Here is a 23318-nt window from a genome sequence, read left to right as displayed (position 1 = left end):
TTCGTCTGGCGCCTGCGTGTCCTGCGTGCGGCTGTACCTGTGCCAACTCGCCAGCCTGCATGTGCACCTGCACCAGCCGGATGCGTTACCTACGCTGGCCGCCTACAGGGCGTGGCTGGCGTAAGCGTTGGCCTACCTGGCCTGGGCCGCCTGCGCTAGGCTACGTAGGCCTGGCTGGGGTGCCTGCGTAGGCCTGGGCGCTGCCCGCTTGGCCTAGGGGCCGCATGGGCTGGCTGCCTTAGCCTGGCCACAAGGCCACGTGGCCTGGGTACCCGCCATGCTTGGCCTAGACGCCTTCAGCCCGCCTATAACCACTGCCTGCAGTACTCGCCAGTGCCAGCGCACAAACCTGCCAACATGAACAGCACGTCTCTCGCTCTCTCTCTCTCTCTCTCTCTCTCTCTCTCTCTTTCGAAGCAGAAAAGCAAACGTGCTTTTTCTCTTCTTTCTCTTTTTTTTTTTCTGTCTCTCTCCCTGCAGTACATGCGACTGCACCAAGACTTCTCTTCCTTGCAAAAGCAATCAACCCTTACTACACTACCACCTCCTATCTACAACATGGGTGTCTTTGATGAAAGAAAAACACATACCAAATCTGAAAACTGCAGTATGCACAGAAAAACAGCAAGTTTTTTTAACACATACTGTTCTTCGACCTCTTCTTCTCTACCTACCGACTTGCTCGTTCACGAGGTATGCTCTGATACCACTGTCAAATCCCCACGGATCCCCTCGTGATTGATCTTGGTTCGGAACTCAAATCCTGCAAACAAACAAACGAACAAACAAACAAGCAAGGGGGTGCAGGCCTGACTCACCTCCCAACCATGACAGCCGTGGGCGAGCCCACAGTCTTGGCTGTCCCCACCGAGCCACGAGCTGAGCTAACTAGGATGACGTACCGACCAATCTCCTCCTCGCGACGTCCCATACCGCCACGAAGCTGCCCTCGCGGGCCTCGAGACTGCTATCGGCCTCGGCTACATAAAGCAGGTGCACGTCTGCACTAGATCCAGGCTCCAAGACCATAGAGCTCTCACAAACTCGCGAGACTCTCTATATCCAATAACTAACCTTGGCCACCCTTTTATAGGCTCTTGGCCGGTCATCGGGCGTCCACACTTGGACGCCCGCCCGTCCATACTTGGGTGCCCGCCCGTTAGTATTTCCCTAACTCAGCTCGTCAATCAGCCTGCCTAGTTCCAAGCTTCCCCAAGCCTCGAAACTAGTCTTGCATGCGTATAGCACACGGTAGATACACACTGTGCACATGACACATACCATGACCATCTCCTGCAAGTAGTGAATGGGCATCAAGTGAAGACGTGAATAGGACTTCATCCTCACTGTCACCTGCATGTGACACATTGACTTCTTCAATCTTGACTCCACTTTTGCCCTTTGGCTTTGCATCTTTGGCTTCATCTTTATCTTTGTCTTTGTCTTTTCCTTTGCCCTTTTCCTTTTGATCATTCTTCCATTTGTAGCATTGCTTTTTTATATGTCCCTTCTTGCCACAATAATGGCATTCCAAGTCCTTTTTGGAGCGGGACTTGCTCCTTCCCCGTTCTTGGCTTTTACCCCTTTGCTGAGATCTGACACGTGCATTCATTGCATTGGACTTTCCAACAGAATTGTTCTTCCTGTTCATCTCTTCTTGAAGAAGAGCACCCTCCACATCTGCATATGACAGCATAGCATTTGAATTGCTAGTGGCTGTCCTGAATGTGTCCCAACTCTCTGGCAAAGTGCATAAGAGAAAGGTGGCTTTGAACTCATCATCCATTGCCAACTTTTGATTGATTACCTGGCTGACAATACCATTAAACTCATTTAGATGGGCTGTCATAGACGCCCCTTCCTTCATTTGAAGACCTATGAGTTTCTTCAACCAATACACTTTGCTTGAGGCACTTTGCTGGGCATACAAGTCCTGCAATCTTTGCCACATTCCCCAAGCTGTCTTCTCTTCACGAATGCTGAAAAGTAAAGAGTCTGACACAGACAACATGATGGTAGATCTTGCTAGCTCATCCATATCTTCCCATTCTTCAGCAGTAAGAGAAGCGGGCATTACACCCCTTTCTTTAATGGGCTTGTGCTGCTTCTTCTGAAGCAACACATTATAGCACTGGGTTTGCCAAATGTCATAATTATGTGAGCCTTCAAGCTTCTTTATGTGAAGCAATGAAGAGCTCTCACCTATGGTTGCCATAGCAATATGCAACCTGTCACAGTCAATGCCTGACTCCCTGCAAGATGTGCAAACATTGCACCAAAAGCACACAAAGTGCTCACAGTTGTTCTCCCAAAGTTGTTCTCCCACTGCGGAAGCACAAATGCAACTCTACTCCCACTGAATGTGATAAAATCACCAAAATCTGGTTGCTGCAGATTTATGACAGCACCTTAGATGTGCTCTGTTCCCCTTCCAAAGTACTGTACAATAGTACTAAGTGCTCACCAATGATGTACCAAACCTGTACCGGCAAGTACAACAGCTGAAAATGAGCCTTTTCTTCACTCAAATCAATGTACAGCCATGCCAAAACTTGTACAAAGTTGTACCAAATCTGTACCAGCAAGTACAACAGCAATAAATGCTCTCTTGGCTGTCCAAATGAGTGAAAATCAGACTTTTACAGTCCCCACCACTGCATACAACAGTCCCGAACAGAAATTAGGCAAAAGCCCCTTGACTGCAAGTGGATTTCTGAGGATTCAAGGCATAAAAGTCTTGCCTGCTGCTTTGCCAAGCTCAACAAGCATAAAATCTTGAAAAGCCCCTTGATTCAAGATCAATTTCTGATCATACATGGTACATTAACGCACATGAAGGCATCCAGAGTCTTCACAATGCTTCCCCCTGGCCACATATACATCCAATACATAAAAGCCCCTTGATTTACAGGCACATTGAGTGCTTGACAGGCATCAACACATTGCCCAAAGCATCAAATGCCAGTGCCTGCATGCAAATCAATCCAATTGACACAAAAGCCCTTTGATTTGCACTGCAATTTCTTGCAATGTTGGCCCGAATGTGAGCAATCGAATGTGAGATTGCTCACATCATAGAGCATGTATGAATGCCCAATGGCACAATTACATCAAAAGCCCCAAATTTTGACATCCAATTTCCTACAAATTGACTCTGAATGTGACCAATGTCACCCAATTTTGCCAATTTTGCTCAAAATTTGAGCAATTTGGCACCTGTACCTGCTCAATTGATGATTGTACCTGCTCAATTGCAAATCCCAAAAAAAAAATTTTGAAGCATGTACCTCTGAAATTTTTGATTAATGTTGCAGAAAGGGAGGAGTCGTATTTGCTCTGATGAGGTGCTGCTTCTGAAGTGCTGACTCGTGCTGATGCTGCCGATGCTTGCAGGTCAGGTTTCTACAGTAGGGCACAGGTGGGTTGCTGCACGTCATAAGGGCTGTGAGGCAAGCTGGCTTGATCGTGACGTGGGTTAGCGACCCTATGCATGGCAACACGATCAAGGTTCCGTCGGGTTACAAGACAAGGCCGTTCGACGCAATCCTGGGCGAGGTGAAGGCATTCTTTGACGTCCACGAGGAGGAAGGCAGCCACACAGGTGGTGTCCACCTGGAGATGACTGGTCAAAACGTGACGGAATGCATCGGCGGGTCGAGAGCTATGACTGTGGATGACTTGGCGTCCCGCTACCACACTCACTGCGACCCACGCCTCAACGCCTCCCAGTCGCTCGAGCTCACCTTCATCATCGCTGACAGGCTCCGCCGCGCAACCGCCAAAACCAGACCCTCTAATTAGCTATAGCTCTATGCTGCTCCAAGTTCGGTGTGCCACGTTACTCCAAGTTCGGTGTCGAAATGGTGAGAAAACAAAGGGATAAACGCAAGACTACAAGTAGCAGCAGAAGTCGTAGCAGTGGACGAAGTGGGCTCTGATACCAGTTGAAGCGAGCTGAGTTAGGGTTTCATGTGGGAGACATACACAGAGAAGGAGAGAGAGAGAGAGAGAGAGAGAGAGAGAGAGAGAGAGAGACATGTGGGGATAAGTCAACTCATGAGTGTGAGTGTGTGACTCCCCTATCACACATGTATATTTGCTCTAGTACACATAGTGCACTTAGTACATTAAAAGTACTAAGTGTACTATGTACTATAACTTATGGGCTTGTACACACTACAAGGGTGGGCATAATGCCTTTACCCCAACAAGTCTCACACCGCCTTCTTTATCCTGAGTTTCGCGAGTCTTTAGCAATCCATTTTTATCACTTCAAACTTTAACATATGAGAGAGAAATGAAATGAAATGTTATATTAACGTCTTCAAAAGGCCAAAGTGACCTAATTGACCAAAGTTACAATCGTGTGACATCTGATACACTGTCTGGAAAAGGAAAGTTAGAACTGAAGGTAAGTATCTAGCCCTACAATACATCAGCAAGGAGCATCCGGCAGCAACAACTAGGGGGAGAGAGAGAGAGAGAAAGAAAGAAAGAAAGAAAGAGATATTTAACGTCTACGAGAGGCCAAAGTCGGCCTATGAGAATAAAAAATAATACAACTGTGTTCTTCCAATCATCGGAAGAAAAGAAAGAAAAGAAAAAGTGTGCATGTGTCTGGATACAACTGTGAATCATCATGGATCGGTGGAGCCCATATACAAACAATATAAGGGGGGGTGGAGATGTGGATGGAGTGCTAAGGCAAGATGCATCTCTATATGCTGAAGGGGTAGTACAAGCATATGCTATGCAGATCTATGTCTAACTCCATCCAGTGCCATAAGAGGGATATAAGATATCATACATCGCCGATGTTGAGGCTGTGAAAGGCGTGAACATGTACCCTGAGTCTGAATGAAAGCGAGCTAGCCTCTCCTGTGTCTCCATCTGGTGTCTCATTCTGTCACGATTGTGACTTAGTTCATTATACACAGTCTCCTCATGGTTACAGATATTGAAGTGACATGATTACAGAGGACCCCTACACTCAGGTCACGACTATTCGCTCTAGAGACATGCCTCTTCATCAAGAGCCACACTCCTTCGACGACTGGTCACACCCCTTCGCTCTAGGGTTGCAACTCTTCATCCAATGGTTGCAGCTATTCGTCCAAAGGATGTGTCTCTTCGCCTAGAGTCATGACTATTGGTCATGGGATGTGTCTTTTCATTCGTGTCTCTTGAACTCCTATATAAGGAGCCTGTTGTATCACAATTTCAATCAATCAATCAAACATCTGTGTTCAAGTCTACTTTCAGTTTCAGTCTTAAATACACAGATAGTGGATGAAATACTAAGTAATAACAGTAATCCTCACACATTCGGATTGCTGCTATCTCTCGGTGACGGAGTCGGGGTGCTCTATGTCCAGTCTGTCTAGGTCTCCTCCTGGCTCTCAATTCCTCTGCTCTCTCTGCGGTCACCCCACGTGGTACATCAGCTGGCACTGGCATAGCTCTCTGGAAGAAATCTGTGAGCTGGGACTGTCTCCCACCCCTAGTGGGAGCGGGTGTCTGGAGGAGTCTCTCTCGAGAACTATGAAGCTCTAGTAGTAGTCTGCCAAGCTGTCGCTGGTCCGAGGCCTCCATCAACTGATGTAGTGAAGAGTGCTCCTGGAGAAGAAGAAACAAGAATGCACACAACACACAATGTATTAGATTATGTCAATGTACAAAAGATAAGTTAGTCCTAGAATGATGGGCGTATATACAAGCCGGGGGAAAAAACCTCCTAAAGAGGGAAAAAGTGCCCCGGCGGTCCTAAGTGTGTTCACACACATCACTGCCTATATATATGGCAACAAATCCCCCCTGGGAGTGATGGTGTGAACGAGAGCTGGCACTCATGTATAGGGGAGTGCCATGCCCGAAGAAGATCAATCCACAAAGGGGAGCAAGCCCAAAGCTTTGCGGAAAGCTTCGAACTTCTCACGAGGAAGTGCCTTTGTGAAAAGATCGGCAAGGTTGTCCTGTGTTGGCACATAGGCCAAGCTGATCTCTCCTGCTGAGAGTCTCTCCCTGACATAGTGATAATGCACCTCAATGTGCTTTGTGCGAGCATGAAAAACTGGGTTTCTCGCAACTGCCAATGCGCTCTGACTGTCAGTGAAGATAGAGGTGGCAGACTCCTGTCCAACACCCAAGTCAGCCATATGCCGTCTGAGCCACACACACACTCAACCGTAGCTGTGAAAGCTGCCCTGTACTCAGCTCCACAACTAGAAGTGGCCACAGTAGGTTGCTTCTTGCTCAACCAAGATATGCATGAGCTACCGAGCATGAAACAAAAACCACTTGTGGACACTCTTGTGTCATAGCAACCAGCCCAATCTGAGTCCAAAAAAGCATGTAAATCTGGCGGCAACGATCCCCCCTTGGGATAAAACAACCCAAGATGTATGGTGCCACTCAAGTAGCGAAAGATACGTTTAACTGCCTTCCAATGCTGAGACCCTGGGCTATGCATAAACCTACTCACCTGTGAGACTGCAAACTGAATGTCCGGCCTCGTAATGCATACATAAATGAGGCAACCAACAGCTGTCTGATAGAGTGTGACATCAAAGTGATCTCCAGCATCATGAAGACTCAACTTTAAACCTGTCTCCATTGGAGTAGCAATAGGCTTGCTGTCATGTGCATCAGCAATGCCATGGACCTTCTCAAGACTAAATCCAGAAGGAGCAAGCAGATAAAGAACATGAACCAGTAGAAGATGGACATGGAGCAGGACTTGGAGCAAACCTTGATCCAGATAAGTGCAGTCGGCTGGCTGCAGAAGTGAGTCGGCTGGCTGCAGGAGGTGTCGGCTGAACCAGGGGACAAGGGCAGCAGGCTGCGCATCATGAACAAGAAGACCAGTCGGCTGCGTTAAAAGGAAAAGCATTAAATGCTTTTAGAACTGGCCGACCAGCAGTCGGCCAGCTCCCACATTGTCCAAGAACCCTATAAAAGGCACCAAGTGCTCAATGTCTTATTCATTCAGCCCACTAGGGGTTTGGATCAGTAGGGTCCTAGTCTAGGGCAGAATTTTGGGTGTTTTACCACCTTTTCAGGAAGGCAGCCAAGGGCTGAAGACATGTACCTTTTTGTACCATAGTATATACTGAATTTCCAGCACTTCTCACTCTCTCTTTCTACTCTCTCTCTACCTGCGTTTTTGCATCAGATGGTGCGTCATTTGCATCAGAAGGTTTTCCAAGAGTGTTTAGGGCTGAAAGAAGACTACCCAGAGCTTCCGCGTGTTACATTGGTATCAGAGCATCAGGCTCAGCAAAGCTAAACACTGATTCAGTCCCAGATGATGGTGTACAGGTCCAAGGTACAGGAAAGTACACGGATTCAAAGCCCAAGGCGAGGAACACAGATCGGGAAGAACTCCCAGGAGGTTAGTTGGTGGTGTTCCACAGTGCCAGATGGGGATGGCAGTTCCGTGAGCCAGATAGGTTCTCAGGTAACGGTCCCAAGGGAGGTTGATCCTCCAAGGGTGATATAAGAGTGCCAGACTTAGTTCCAGGAAAGAAGACCAAGACGGTGTTCAGAGCCAGGGCAAGAATGGATTGTGGACTAGAGGAAGACCAGATGCATAGATCTTTATCAGAGACAGAGTGGTTTGGAGAACAGACCGGATTTTCAGAGAAAAAGGTTTTGCCAGGGATGGATGATGACAGAGGGACTTCGGGACAGGATTGGGATGATGACAGTCATCCAAGAGCAGGTTGGATTCCCGTCATCAAGTTTAGCAAAGGGGGATGTCATGTGCATCAGCAATGCCATGGACCTTCTCAAGACTAAATCCAGAAGAGACAAGCAGATAAAGAACATGAACCAGTAGAAGATGGACATGGAGCAGGACTTGGAGCAAACCTTGATCCAGATAAGTGCAGTCGGCTGGCTGCAGAAGTGAGTCGGCTGGCTGTAGGAGGTGTCGGCTGAACCAGGGGACAAGGGCAGCAGGCTGCGCATCATGAACAAGAAGACCAGTCGGCTGCGTTAAAAGGAAAAGCATTAAATGCTTTTAGAACTGGCCGACCAGCAGTCGGCCAGCTCCCACATTGTCCAAGAACCCTATAAAAGGCACCAAGTGCTCAATGTCTTATTCATTCAGCCCACTAGGGGTTTGGATCAGTAGGGTCCTAGTCTAGGGCAGAATTTTGGGTGTTTTACCACCTTTTCAGGAAGGCAGCCAAGGGCTGAAGACATGTACCTTTTTGTACCATAGTATATACTGAATTTCCAGCACTTCTCACTCTCTCTCTCTACTCTCTCTCTACCTGCGTTTTTGCATCAGATGGTGCGTCTTTTGCATCAGAAGGTTTTCCAAGAGTGTTTAGGACTGAAAGAAGACTACCCAAAGCTTCCGCGTGTTACACTTGCAGTCTTCAAGGCCAAATCTCCGCAACAATGTCTCAATATACTTTGTCTGACACAAAGCAATACCTCCATCACACTGCTTAAATTGTATCCCCAAATAATGATGCAAATGTCCCAAATCTGACATCTCAAAAGAGGCATTCAAATCAACCTTAAAATCAGCAATATGACTTTCATTTGGTCCTGTGAGCAGCATGTCATCGACATAGAGAGCAATGATTAGATGTACATCATCCACACATTTAACATACAAAGTGCTTTCTGTTGGACTATTCTGAAAACCATGTGCAGTCAAATATGCATGTATCTTTTCATACTAAGCTCGTGGAGCTTGCTTTAAACCATATAAAGCCTTTTTCAACCTGCAGACTTTGTTTTCCTGCCCTCTTTGAACAAAACCACGAGGCTGCGATACATACACCTCCTCATGCAAATCTCCATTCAAGAACGCAGTCTTTATGTCCAACTGATGTACATTCCAACCATTATGAGCTGCCAATGCACAAATGCTACGAATGGTAGTCATACGACAAGTGGGAGCAAAGGTCTCATCAAAATCAATGCTTCTTGAGCATAACCCTTTGCAACAAGTCTAGCCTTATAGCGATCAACACTGCCATCTGGCTTTCATATCAACTTAAAAACCCACTTACATCCAATGGCCTTTTTACCAATAGACAAATCACACAAAGACCATGTACCATTCTTCATTATAGCATCATATTCACTTTGCATTGCAGCCAACCAATTTTCTGATTTTTGTGCCTCATCAAATGAAAGAGGTTCTTCCTCTTCACACATACTAGACACAGCCAAAGCATAACAATCTGATGCATAAGAGGTATGCTGAAAACCTGAACGAGTACGACTAGATATAGGTGCATCAATTTTACTATCATGCAAGGTTTGCACCAGCCATTTAGGCATACCTCTAGCCTGCTCAGACATCCTGTAAATCTGCATCAGAAATAGGCTGATCTATGATGTCGTTTGAAATCTGCATAGGCTGAATATTTGCCTCATTAGGACTTACATTTGAATTCCCACCTTTAAACAAAGGCAACAATGTATCAAATACATCCCGTGAGCTCACACCTGTCTCTTTGGTACATGATAACAAGGGCTGCATAGCATCTTCCATAAAAACATCTCGACTAATCAAGATACGCTTGGACTGCGGATGATACAATCTGTAACCCTTGCTCTCAGCACTGTAACCAACAAAAATGCATTTGACAACCTTATCATCCAATTTTTTACGTTGTTGCACAGGCACTAAAGCATAGGCCAAGCAACCAAAGACACGCAAGTGACCAATAGAAGGCTTCCTGCCATGCCAAGCTTCGTATGGAGTAATAGACTGCAAGGCCTTAGTGGGACACCTGTTGAGTACATATACAGCACACATGACAGCCTCAAGCCAAAACGCATGTGGCAAAGCTTGGCTCTTGACCATACATCGTGCCATCTCCATAAGAGACTTGTTTTTCCTCTCAGCAACACCATTTTGCTGAGGGGTGTATGGCACTGTACAGTGGTGTTTTATCCCACGACTAGCCAGAAATGCATCAAACTCTTTAGACAAGTACTCCCCCCCTCCATCAGAACGAAGGGTGCCCACAGTACAATTGAATACATTTTCAATCATAAGAAAAAACTATTTGAAGCACAAAAACACTTCGGACTTTGCCTCCAGTGGATATACCCATGCATGCCTTGAGTAATCATCAATGAAAGTCACGAAGTACAAGTGTTTACCAAATGACGGAGTTTGCATAGGCCCACATACATCACTATGTACAAGTTGCAATTTGCAAGTGGCCCGCACAGAACCATCCTTTGGAAACGCAGAACGCTGCATTTTGCCCAAAATACAGCCTTCACAAACATGTTTCAATGGTGCCTCAAGAGGGGGCAATGAAGCAACCATATCAAATTTCTGCAAACGTAGCAAACTAGCAAAGTTCAGATGACCAAAACGAGCATGCCATAGTTTTGCATCTGAAACTGCCTTTTCATCAGAAACTGCATTTGCTGAATCTTCCACACACTTGTCATAAGAATTGAGCCTATACAGCCCACGAAACAAGGTGCCAGATGCAATAATCGTATCACCAGAAGTCAAATCATGAACAGTACATCTATCATCCACAAATTTGACTACAAGTCCAAGTCTAGCAAGCGCAAAGACAGACAATAGATTCTTCTTTATCCCTGGCACATACAAAGCATCTGAAAGTGTGAAAGCGCTGCCATTTGCAGCAGTAAGCATAATTTTACCAACAACCTTCACTGGGTAAGAAGCATTATTGACACATGTAACAGTATTCCCATTAGAGACAGTCTCAAGACAAGTGAACATATCACGATGCGAGGTAATGTGCTTTGTAGCACCACTGTCAAAATACCATGCATTAGAGTCAACAGAAACTGCAAAACATGCATCATATACAGATGGGTCATACTGGCAATAAACGCTAAACGCCCATTCTGTATCCTGCACAACATTTGCAGAATCTGCATTTGTAGAAGCATCCGCTATTGTGGCTGCATTTGACTCTTTCTTCTTTGCCTCTTTAGCCTTTAGCTTAGGGCAATTCTTAATGACATGATCATTTGCCTTACAATAGTTGCACCTGATCTTTTTCTTGCCTTTATCAAGAGCCTTCTCAGACTTATTGTTGCTACCTGTGGAAGGAGAAGAAGTTGCAGACCTACTAATAGGAGAAGAAACAGTGGAAGGGACTGCCTTACCACTTCTTCTCTGCTGCTAGGCAGCAATAAATGCTTGATCAACTGCACTCTGCCTGGCCCTGTTTTGCCTGGACTGCGCTTCTTGCAAGAGCTTGTTGACTAAAGTATCATACTTAACAGCATCAGGTCTGTCCTCAGTAAGAAGTCTCCACGTGGAAGCAAAAGTCTGATATGTCTCAGATAAAGCATCAAGAACAGTCTGCACAAGAGAATGATCAGGAATAATCTCACCTGCAGAAATCAACTGTTCTTTGAGATCTTTAATCTCAGCAAGAAAAACATTCATGTAATCATCTTCCTGCATAATCTTCAATTCTAGCTCTTTACGCAAGTAAGAGATTTTTGCCTCGTTACGACCTGCATACAAACCAGCTAGAATATCCCAAGCCTGTTTTGCTGTTTTAGCTGAACGAATATGTGGGGTGATGTTATGTTTGACAGAAAGTGCAATCAAGGCATGAGCCTGCGCATCTTTACCATCCCAACGAGCTTGTTCAGCAGTGGGTAAAACAGTAGCAACAATAGAGCTGCTAGAACCTGCAACATCCTTAACAGATCCTACATCCACAGAACCTGGACGTATATCCATACCTTGCACAATGTTCCACACTCCTTTTGCAACCAAAACATGCTGCATCATGTATGCCCAAAGTGGATAGTTGCTGTCTCCATCCAATTTGTCATCAGCAGATAACATGCGAAATACATCATTGCTGTTAGCCATGACCACTGACTGAAACTGATGCAAAAGCTACCTGTAATGAAGCAAAGACTGAACAGAAAACAACTCGTACTATGTAGCACGGTCCACAATAGAGTGCGTATGCCTGTTTTGCAGAAAATTGCACTGTCGAAATTTCTGCACAAAATGACGAAAACACCTGTGCAGAACTTGAAATGCAAAAACGGAGCCCGAAACGACCTCAGATGCGATTTCTGAGAACGCTACGCCCTACGGGCTTAGTTGCAGAGTATAGGGACCTGCAAGCGTTCGTGAAAGCTCACCTCAATCGGAGAACGTGAGTCGGAGGGTGCTGGCGGCGTAGCCCTGGAAGCCGATGCCTGCTCTGATACCAATTGTTGGAATTAGGGTTGCAGGAAAGCACACAAAGCTTGGAGAAGAAGCAAGAATGCACACAACACACAATGTATTAGATTGTGTCAATGTACAAAAGATAAGTTAGCCCTAGAATGATGGGCTTGTTGGGTATAAAGTCCCAGTTTCGCCTCCGGACCTTGATCATCGCGTAGCTCTTTTCGAGAGCTTCGCGGCCATATATTTACTTGTACATTTGGCCCCCATTTGGGCCTTGTAACGGCATTCTTTGTATTTGGTCCGCCGGGCGCCCCATAAGTTGGGCGCCCGCCCATACCCTTGTATTACTATAAATACGAGGTCTCCCTTGAGCCTCAATAAGACATTCAAGATATTCTTGAGCATTGTGTGAGTTCTCTCTCTCTCTCTCACTCTCACTCTTCTCTATCTCCTCTGCACTTCCTTGGCTAAGGCTCTTGTGTTTGAGTCATTCTCCTCCAACAACTGGTATCAGAGCTATGGAGGGAAGCTGTATGCAGAAGCTATGGAGTTAGAGGTGTCTTCCACCACTTGACTACGGGATCGTCAAACACCTCCCTTTTTTATCATCAAGATGGTGCGTTTTTCTTTCTAGAGTGCTGCGTTTTTTTTTTTTTTTTTTTTATTCTCTCCCTCTGCTGCCCCCTTGTGCTGCGTTTTTTCTCTCCCTCTGCTGCCCCCTTGTGCTGCGTTTCTTCTATCCCTTGCTGCCCCTTGTGCTGCGTTTTTTTTTTTGCACTCCATTGCTGCGTTTCTGTGCTGCGTTTTTTTGGTGCTGCGCTGCTGTAAACAGCAGCGTTTTCTGTGGTCTTGTTCTCTGCCTGCTGTACGGCTGCCATCAGCAGCAGCTAGGGCTGCAGCCAGCAGCCCCACGACTACCAGCAGCAGCCAACGCTGCTGCCAGCAGCCCCACGACTACCAGCAGCAGCTAGGGCTGCAGCCAGCAGCCCCACGACCACCAGCAGCAGTCCGGGCTGCAGCCAGCAGTCCCACGGCCACTAGCAGCAGCCGTCTTTGCCTCACGGCCCTCCAGCAGACGGGATCTTCGAGCAACACCAAAGACAGCAACTTTCTGCCCCTCGGCGAGTTTACATCGACATCTGGTGATTCTCTTCCGACGTCACCTTCACTTGAAGTTGTTTCATCAATCTACGAGCATCCTACAGTCAACCCATATCTGGTACATAACATCTTGCTATTACTTACTTTCTGAAGTGTCAGTTTGATAAGTCATGGCGTCTACAAGTGATCTTAAGGGTCTACTAGAGATTAAGAAGTTTGCAGGCACTGGGTTTGATCTTTGGAAGGTGAGGATTCAGAATATCCTCTATCTGCGGGAATGTGATACTGCACTTGAGCAGTTCAAACCCGCTGCTATGACAGATGATGAATGGGGAATCCTGAACAGAAAGGCCGTTGCCTATCTCCAGATGGCTGTTGCTGATGAGGTTCTTGTAGACCTCAAAGGGCTGACAACAGCCTATGCCGTCTGGGAGAAGCTGAGAAGCACCTATGAGATCACCACGCCAGTGAACCAGGTACATCTCATCAGGAAACTCATGAATATGCAACTTGATGATTCTAAGAATGCAGTAGAGCATATTACTACTTTCACAGGGGTGCTTAATCAGATGCAGGATTCTGGATTGCCTGCTTTTGATGATAAGTTGAAAGCTATCTTTTTGCTCACTACTTTGCCTGACTCTTGGGAAACACTTGTGGTGTCACTTGGGACAAATCCCAACCTAACTTTTGATGGAGTCAGGGGTGCTATTCTCAATGAAGATATCCGGAGGAAGACCTCAGAGACTAGCGGTTCAGCAAATGTCTCACGAGGAAGGACGACCAAGCGGGGAAATACTACTACCAATTCAAAGGGTAGAAGCAAGAGCAAGGGCCAGCAGTCTGATGTTACATGCTACCAGTGTGGTCGTAAAGGCCACAAGAAGCCAGATTGCAAATTTTACAAGATGGAGCAAGACCGGAAGAAGAAATCCAGTCATTCAAATGACAAAAAGAAGGAAAAAGAGAGTAATTCCAGCAAAGCAGAAGAGTTCGAAAAGGACAAGAGCAAGGCCAATGTGGCCTCTGGTGTTGTCATAGAGGAACTGTCTGACTCAGATGATGTGCTATGTGTTTTTTCTGCTAATGCACTTGATGTTCATAACTTGCATGTCACAGAACCAGATGTTATTCATGCCTTGATGTATGAATCTGATGTGCTTTCACAGACTTGGATTATTGACACGGGTGCCTCTTTTCATGTAACTCCTATCAAGGAGTGTTTTGCAACTTTCACTGCAGGCTCCCGAGGAAAGGTGTTCTTGGGGAATGATCATGCTTGCAATATTGAAGGTATGGGCACCGTGAATTTGACTTTGCAGGATGGTAGTGAGTTTGTGCTGCCAAATGTGAGGTATGTGCCTGGTTTGAAAACCAGTCTCTTGTCTGTGGGCCAGCTTGATGCCTTGGGATACACGGCCATATTTGGAAATGGCACATGGAAATTGACCAAAGGCACAAGGCTGATTTCAAAAGGATGCAAGAAAGGAACATTATATAGCCTTCATGGTCAGGCTTTGTCTGGTAAGTTTATTGCTTTTGCAGAGGTACGCTCCCACATGGAGCTTTGGCATAAGAGACTTGGCCACATGAGCCAAAAGGGTCTCTCCATTTTGTCCTCTTTGAACAAATTTGATGCAAAAGGAAGCAAGCTTGATTTTTGTAATGATTGCTTGTATGGGAAACAGAATAGGAGTTCTTACTCCTCTCGTGCCTCTCGCAAGGCTGAAAAGTTGGACTTGGTCCACTCTGACATATGCAGCATGCCCATTAAATCTAAAGGTGGTTCAAAGTACTTTGTGTCTTTTGTGGATGATCACTCACGAAAAGTATGGATCACTTTGTTGAAATCTAAGGATGATGCTTTTGCTGCATTTCAAAAGTTTTATGCATTTGTTCATACTCAAACAGGAGTGAAGATTAAATGCTTACGCACTGACAATGGGGGTGAGTTTGTTAGTACTAAATTTCAGAAGTTTTGTGATGATAATGGCATTAAGAGGGAACTTACACCCCCCTATAGTCCCTCTTCAAATGGTGTGGCTGAAAGGTATAATCGTACACTGTGTGAAAGAATTCGATGCATGCTGTCCACAGCTAATCTCTCTCAGGATTTTTGGGGAGAAGCCTTGAAAACTGCAGTTCATGTTTGCAATCGATCTCCACACACAGCTTTGAAAGGTGGAATCCCTGAGGAGGTTTGGTCTGGCAAACCGTCCTCATATGCCCACTTACGCATCTTTGGTTGTGATGCATATGTGCATATCCGCAAGGAAGACCGGAACAAGCTTGATGCTAAGTCCGAGAAGGGCACCTTCGTTGGCTACGGTGATGAAGGTGAGATGGGCTACCGTGTGTGGTTGCCATCAACCAACAAAGTGGTTCGCAGCCGGGATGTTGTATTTTATGAGGCAAAGCTGCTCCGTAATGTTTGTGCCTCTCATGGTGATCAGAAAAAGGTCAAATTTCAGCAAGGGCAGCCACCCATTGATGCTGAAAATGAGCCCCAGGATGCTTCACAAAGGGCTGAAGATAATGAGTCCGTGATATTTGAGCCAGAAGAGGTTGGACAGCCGCTTCATGCTCCTGGAGGTGTAGGGCAGCAACCCCTATATGCTGAAAATCAGGCTGTTCGTGAAAACCCGCAGCCTTTTGATGCTGAAATTATGATTCCTCCCGATATTGACCCCCAACCAGCCAATGATCATTGGGTACGGAGGTCTACTCGCTTTCGGAGGGAACCTCAGCGTTTTGATCCCTCTTTGCAACATGTTTTGCTTACAGATGAGGGTGAGCCTCTTACTTTCAAAGAGGCTAAGTCTTGTGAACTCCGAAACAAGTGGGAGCATGCTATGCAGGAGGAGATTAAGTCTCTACATGCAAATGACACTTGGGACTTGGTTGAGTTGCCCAAAGGAAGGAAGGCTATTCCTAACAATTGGGTGTACAAAGTCAAGACAGTTGACGGCCAGCCTAAGTATAAAGCCCGCCTTGTTGCTAAGGGCTATGCTCAGAAGGAAGGTATTGATTTTCAGGAGGTCTTCTCTCCTGTGGTCAAAATGACCACCCTTCGTGTTTTGTTTGCTCTCACTGCTGTTTTGGATTTAGAACTGTATCAGATGGATGTAAAGACAGCTTTCTTACATGGTGATTTAGATGAAGAGCTGTATATGAAGCAGCCTGAAGGCTTTGTCATTCCTGGCAAAGAACATCTGGTTTGTAAGCTGAAGCGTAGTCTCTATGGGCTGAAACAAGCCCCGAGGCAGTGGTACAAAAAGTTTGATGCTTTCATGCTTAACCAAAAGTTTAATCGTAGCCATGCAGATCATTGCTTGTATACTAAAACTGATGCAGATGGCAGCCCAGTGATACTTGTGCTGTATGTTGATGACATGCTTCTTGCAGGGAAGAATAAGAGCATTTTGGAAGCTCTTAAGGACCAGCTGAAGTCAGCTTTTGCTATGAAGGACTTGGGTTCAGCTGAACATATTTTGGGTCTTCGGATTAGACGGGACAGAGCACAGAAGTTGCTTTTCCTCTCACAGGAGAAGTATATCCAGAAAGTCCTTGATAGATTTAACATGGCTGATTCTAAGCCTTTGGGTGCTCCATTGCAGCCCTATGTTAAACTATCCAAGGATGATTGCCCAAAAGATGATGATGCAGCCAGTACTATGCGTGGGATCCCTTATGCTTCTGCTTGTGGATCTCTTATGTATGCTATGGTTGCTACACGGCCAGACATTGCTCATTCAGTGGGAGTAGTCAGTCGTTTTATGTCCAACCCTGGCAAAGCACATTGGGATGCTATAAAGTCTATTTTGAGGTACTTGAAGGGGACACAGAAGAAATGCCTTATGTATGGTAAAGGTCCACTTGAGGTGCAGGGTTATTGTGATTCAGACATGGCAGGTGATTCTGATACCCGCAAGTCTACTAGTGGGTACATCTATACTCTTGCAGGTGGTGCTGTTTCTTGGTGCTCTAGACTCCAGAGGATAGTAGCACTTTCTACTACTGAGGCCGAGTACATCTCCGTCACAGAGGCTTCTAAGGAGGCCATTTGGTTAGCACGCCTTGTCACGGAGTTTGGATTGCCAGAGAGGGCTCCGGTCCTTGGTTGTGATAGCCAGAGTGCCATATACCTGGCTAAGAATGCCATGTTTCATGCTCGTACCAAACACATTGATGTACGGTACCACTTCATCAGACAGGTGCTAGATGATGGTTTGGTCAGTTTGGTCAAGATTGGCACTCATGAGAACCCTGCAGATGCTCTCACCAAAAGTTTGCCAAAAGCACAGCTTGATATGTGTCTACAGCGGGTGGGAGTTACATAGCTTAGAGGAGCTTCACTGGCCCTTTAAGTGGGAGGTTGTTGGGTATAAAGTCCCAGTTTCGCCTCCGGACCTTGATCATCGCGTAGCTCTTTTCGAGAGCTTCGCGGCCATATATTTACTTGTACATTTGGCCCCCATTTGGGCCTTGTAACGGCATTCTTTGTATTTGGTCCGCCGGGCGCCCCATAAGTTGGGCGCCCGCCCATACCCTTGTATTACTATAAATACGAGGTCTCCCTTGAGCCTCAATAAGACATTCAAGATATTCTTGAGCATTGTGTGAGTTCTCTCTCTCTCTCTCACTCTCACTCTTCTCTATCTCCTCTGCACTTCCTTGGCTAAGGCTCTTGTGTTTGAGTCATTCTCCTCCAACAGGGCGTATATACAAGCCGGGGGAAAAAACCTCCTAAAGAGGGAAAAAGTGTCCCGGCGGTCCTAAGTGTGTTCACACACATCACTGCCTATATATATGGCAACAATAGGGGGCTGTGCAGGCACATCATAAAGTCTCACTGCATATGTCTGCCAGGTCTGAGGATCGGCAATAGCTGTGGGAGGACGGGGCTCTCTGAGTCTCCTCCAAGCAGCAGCAGCATCTCCACTCATGAGCATGTGATATGTGTCCCAGTACTGAGCCTCCTCATAAGCTCGCCGCTTACGGCGGGTGAGAGTATGCATCCTCCTGCCTGCCTGCCTTTGGGTGATCTCCCCGCGAGCCCTCTGCACTCGGAGACTGCGGTAAAGGTTTCTGCACTCATCATCATACCATCGGTACTGGGGCATGCTCCCCAAGAAACCACCGGTAACCTCCTACCGGAAGGGTAGGGACTCGTGGAGGAAGATGTAGTGCCACTTGTTTGGCAACACCTCATGCAAGAAGCTCATCACAATTGATGTTGAAGTAGAAGACACCGCCACAACTCCAAGAACCTGCCTATGTAGGACAAAACGCAGCCTGTAAGGTTGGCCGACAGCAAGGAGAGGGCTGGCTGGACCAGACAACGCAGCCACACTTCGCAGCTTGCCTCTGAAGATCAAAACACCGCTTGGAGGGCTGGCCAACAGCAGCAAGAGGGCTGGACCAAAAAACGCAGCAAGGTAATGAACCGCAGCCACTGAAGGAGACTAGTCTGCACAGTCGGAGAAGCAATGGAAGCAAAACGCACAGCAGATAGAAGACGGCGAGTAGTTTGCAGAAGGATAAAGCAGCCTGAACCTAAGCGAATGATACCATGTTGGAGAATGCACAAGCGGAAGCATAAACAAAACAAGAGAGAGTAAAGAGAGCTTGTGGAAAAAATCAGTGCTTGGGAATAGTTGAATACAAGTGATGATGAGAGGCCCCTTTTATAGTGAAGCAAGGAGGCTGGCCGACTGTCCTAGGACAGCATACTGCCCACGACTCACTAAACATGAGAAAAAATATATAAAATGGGTACTGGCCAAATACAGTGAGATGCACCAAATTCTAACAAGACCGTGCGGCAGCATCCCGTGCTGCTACACAAGAAGACACCGGGTGACGCATGGAGCACAAAAGATTTCTTGCGGCTTTAGATGTAAGATCGACACCGACGACTTCCTCGAGTCATCCTCCTCAGAGGATGAACTTCAGTAAGTATAATGGTAAACTCGACCCCACTACCCTTTATTCCTAGTTGCATCAATTTGAAGCTTATTTTGCTACAGTTAGAAAGAATGATATGGACAGAGTGATCTTGGCTAGTTGGTATTTGGAAGGTGAGGCTATTCCATGGTGGACCCAGTGGGCTCATGCCCACACCAAATTAGGTATGACAGCTTATGTCTTGAACAAGTTTGATCTTGATCGTAAGCGGTGGTCTCTACCGCCCCATTACCTTGAGCGACTCGAAGACGAGTTCAGGGAGGAGCGCGTCAAAACGCACAACCAATCCTGTAGTTTGCCAATAAAATTTTGAACTTATGTTTGCAATTGGGCATATCTGACAAGGACAAGAAAGGGCTTTATGGCCTTACACGCAAATCTAGTGGAAAGTGCGTATGTTTCAACCAACCACATAAGAGGATACACTCACGCTTGCGCACAGTGCTAAAATGATACAAAAAGCCCAAGACTTCCCAACCTTTCACTCCCAAGGCACCCACCTCGGGTGGAAAAGGCCAAAACCAGGTGGGGTCTTCCCCAAGACAAAGCACAAGAGCCTCTGGCTCTAAGAACTTGACTAACGCGCCCAAGCTTACTCAAGACCAAACAGCTCAAGAACGCAAGACCAGTGGGAAACTCAGTGCAGAAAAGACAGCCCAATACAAAAGGGTAGGTGTTTCTTTTGTCACACAAAAGGACACACTTCTAAGGATTGTCCAAAGAAGACTACCACTCCGCAAACGACCACCCCAGCGTCCATGCCTTCCGTGATGAGCCCAGCTCCCACAAAGACCCCAACAATCGTCCCTAGTTCTTTGGATCCCAGTTCTTCACATATGTCTAGCCATGCCATGTCAAAACACAATGTGGCATCACGTGATGCAAGTAGTGAGGAAAGTGTGGGTTAAGCTCTGGGAAGTTACCCACCATCAACAAGGATGATCCGTAATACACACAGATCTTGGAATTGCTGAGCCTTCCGCTCTGTCCTCTCTCTTTACTCTAGCTATATAGGAATCTCCTATGCCCGATTACCCCACACTCACTTCTCCCTTCACTTAACTATATGAAACACACAAGAGAGCAAGACACAACATAGACAAATGCACAACCAGACTACAATTGTATTACTCAACCACACGACTCCTAACAGTCTTCTTACAATAGCATAATCTCCATTGCCACTCTCACAGACCCACCAACTTCTAGCGCCTCTCTCTCTAAGGTCGCCTCGAAGTGTACACTATCATCATTGAGAAGGGGGAGAATCATATCTCCATCCTCGAGTAGGGAAAAGAAGATCTAAGAGAATCATACAATCTTGCCGATATACGACTCACCTTGCGAAAGACTAAAATAAAGATATTAGAATGATACGTGCATAGGCTAAGGTGGCCATGCACCAAGGAGCGGTGGTGGAAGTCGGCGACGAGAAACTCGGTCATGCAGGTTCTGGGCGGTGATGAACAATGGATTGCGGTGGCGGCAAATGGAGGAGCTCGGCGGCGCGGCGGACGAAGGAAAGCAAGTGTCTAAAGTCTAGGGTTAAGAGTTAAGTGACCCATTGACCAATCACAGGGGTAAGCATCTCTGATTTAGGATCAAAAATCAAGTGGCCAGCTATAAAAAGGGCTCAATCCCTCACTTTTAATCTTATTCCAATTTAGCTGAATGTTCTTTGTGTATCTGCCAGTCCCTACCTATACGAATGGCAAATTGACCAAGTATGGGCCTCGGAGAAATGGGCAAATCACAACCCGTACAGTGAGGGGAGCAGTTTGGACGGCTTTTGAGAAGGATTTACCAGCCATAGGCCATGCGCCAAAAAGGTGCCCCAAGGCAGTGACATGACTCCTTGTAGTTGTAAAGACTTGCAAGAGCAAGGTACATGCTTGTTCTCGAGTGACAACAGGAGATGACATCACTAGGATTCATAATGCCTATGGATTTATTTGTGGAAATCAAAATACAGGACTTGCTCCCTGATGCACTGTGGAACTATAAACAAAAAGTGTGATCAACCCAATATTTTATTTGGGTTATAGTATGTTTTGACTTTATGGGTTTTTGCATGCAGCAACAGCACACACATCAGCCAATCACCAAGCAGCAGTGGTCACAGAAGAAGAACAGTCTTCACTCCCTGCCAGCCTGATTTAGCACAGAGTGCACACAGCCAGAACTGTTGTTCAGTTTGGCTTTTACCTCTGTAAGTGACATTCCCATTTCTATAAATCTCTTTCTATTCCTTCAACTCTCGGTACTTTCCTTGATTCACTACCTTAATCTCAATCATAAAATATAGAAGCCATGCTCTTCCATCTCTCAAGAAAATATGTGTGAGTAATGGATCGCAAAATTTGTTCTAGAGGTGGCTTGCCCTTCAATTGTGAATCATTAATCTTATGGTGCATGACAAATTCCCAGTGCCACTTGTTGAGGAATTTGCATAGCACAAGAGAGATGGCAACTAGGAAATTCCCCACACTCCAGCTTTTCGTCAATGCATGTATATGTATGTACATAGATGCACATGACTACCAGCTATTTGCATCATGCTATGAAGGCTACAAAGGAGCTTTCTAGGGCTCATTGGTTTGACAACCCCTAGTTGGAAACGGCTTGATTCTATTGATGTACCAAGTTTAACCCTTGCTTCTAGAGTTAACTTACAGTTCATTCTAGTGTGCCTATGAGAAAATATCACTTATCTTGTGGCCAGGTTATGTCACAGATGTTCCAGACGGCCTTCCTTGTGTATTACGGATTAGGAGCAGTATTGGACTTTATCTATAACTCGCCCTACAACTGCTTGCCTATCAGGATAGACAACAAAAGCAACCATCAAAGAACCTCGTATGGTGGTGGCCTCCCATCCAAACACACTTTTGATTCTGATTGATGAAAGGTTCAACTTAATAGGTAAAAAAGCATTAAAGGCGAAAAATGGTGAGGTGTAAAGCATCAAAAGCACCCCAAAAAAAAAAAAAAAACCCAAAAAGAAGGCATCTTCCTGTGAACAAAATGACGAAAAGATGGCTTTTCTCCCAACCCTAAGCATATGGAAGCATGAAAATCCCTAACCTTCAACCGAAATCCCTCGCCTTAATCCACATAACCGATTTTATTTTTTACAAGACTCAGTGTGTCAAAACCCTACAATACTGCCATATACAGAAAAAAAGCAAAATGCATACCTGGTGGCCTTTCCTGCGCCATGGCGACGGTGGTGAGAACGATGAAGAATCAGCGCAAGTGCTGCTCTTGTGTATCCAGCTCTTCTGCGTTTTATGCAAAAAACCTAGCGTGTAAGGAAGCGACTACAATCGAGAAGAAGCAACGCGTTTGTCGTCGGCCCGCCTAGATCATGCTTTTCTTCGGAAAGCTTACGAAATCCTTGTAGCTTTGTGATTTGTCGTAGACGCCAAAATAAGTATGGAACGACTCCTCGTTTGCAGATTTCTATTTTTTACTTTGTTTGGCCCCCCACCATGATCCTAACCAATACCCACTAAGTCTCCTCGTAACCTTACCTTTTCTTACGGCATGCCCATTGGTGGATCCTAAATCGTGCAACAAGAAATATAGCTATGGAGTTCGTGCTTGTAATAACTACTATCTAAGGCAAAGAGGGGACACTTGTATCTAAAACAAGGGTTGCTTGCACCGTACATGACTCAGGCCCATTACACATCGTCCTGCCCATGCTAACGTGGTGGGGGTATCCACCGCCCATAATTCATGGGCAGGCAATCTGCCCCGCCCATACATGGGCGATGGGGTATGTGTAACGGGCCTCATATGTCACACTCCACTATTTTCTCAATAATTATGCATATATGTATTTATTTTTCCTATAAATTCTCACCTCCATAATAATTAAACTATTTGCCATCTGCATTGCTTTTAAAGAAAAGCAATCCATACGCGGTACTATCTTCAAAAAGGAATAGCATGAAAAATGGAATATGTTTGGAATTCCAAGCAATCAAGGGCTTACAAATTGAATGAAACATTCTATTTCTCAAACTGTGGGGTTGTGTAGTACTGAAAGCACAAGGCATTTGGAAGGTGACGACGAGCG

The 23318-nt window shown here is 45.9% G+C and overlaps 1 protein-coding gene across 4 annotated transcripts in view; it reads right to left on the bottom strand.

Moving 5' to 3' along the window:
- Positions 1 to 22788, bottom strand: part of LOC147628776 (vacuole membrane protein KMS1-like) — an 81631-nt gene extending 58843 nt beyond the window's left edge. For 2 of the 4 annotated variants that reach the window (XM_086814022.1, XM_086814023.1), the window contains exon 1: positions 22432 to 22708. Coding sequence is in view for 2 of the 4 variants with exons in the window: in XM_086814021.1 (XP_086670147.1) it covers positions 22432 to 22453 (22 nt within the window). In the remaining 2 variants the exon portion in view is untranslated. Of the gene's footprint in view, positions 1 to 22431 lie in introns of all 4 variants that reach the window. The other 2 variants (XM_086814021.1, XM_086814020.1) reach the window with 2 other exon arrangements.
- Positions 22789 to 23318: the final 530 nt, after the last annotated feature.

Source organism: Cibotium barometz, chromosome 19 (genome assembly GCF_041138505.1).
Source record: "Cibotium barometz isolate CiBa-2024 chromosome 19, ASM4113850v1, whole genome shotgun sequence".
NCBI lineage: Eukaryota > Viridiplantae > Streptophyta > Polypodiopsida > Cyatheales > Cibotiaceae > Cibotium > Cibotium barometz.
The sequence above is the reverse complement of the archived record's forward strand: the minus strand, read 5'-3'. Positions and strand labels throughout refer to the sequence as shown.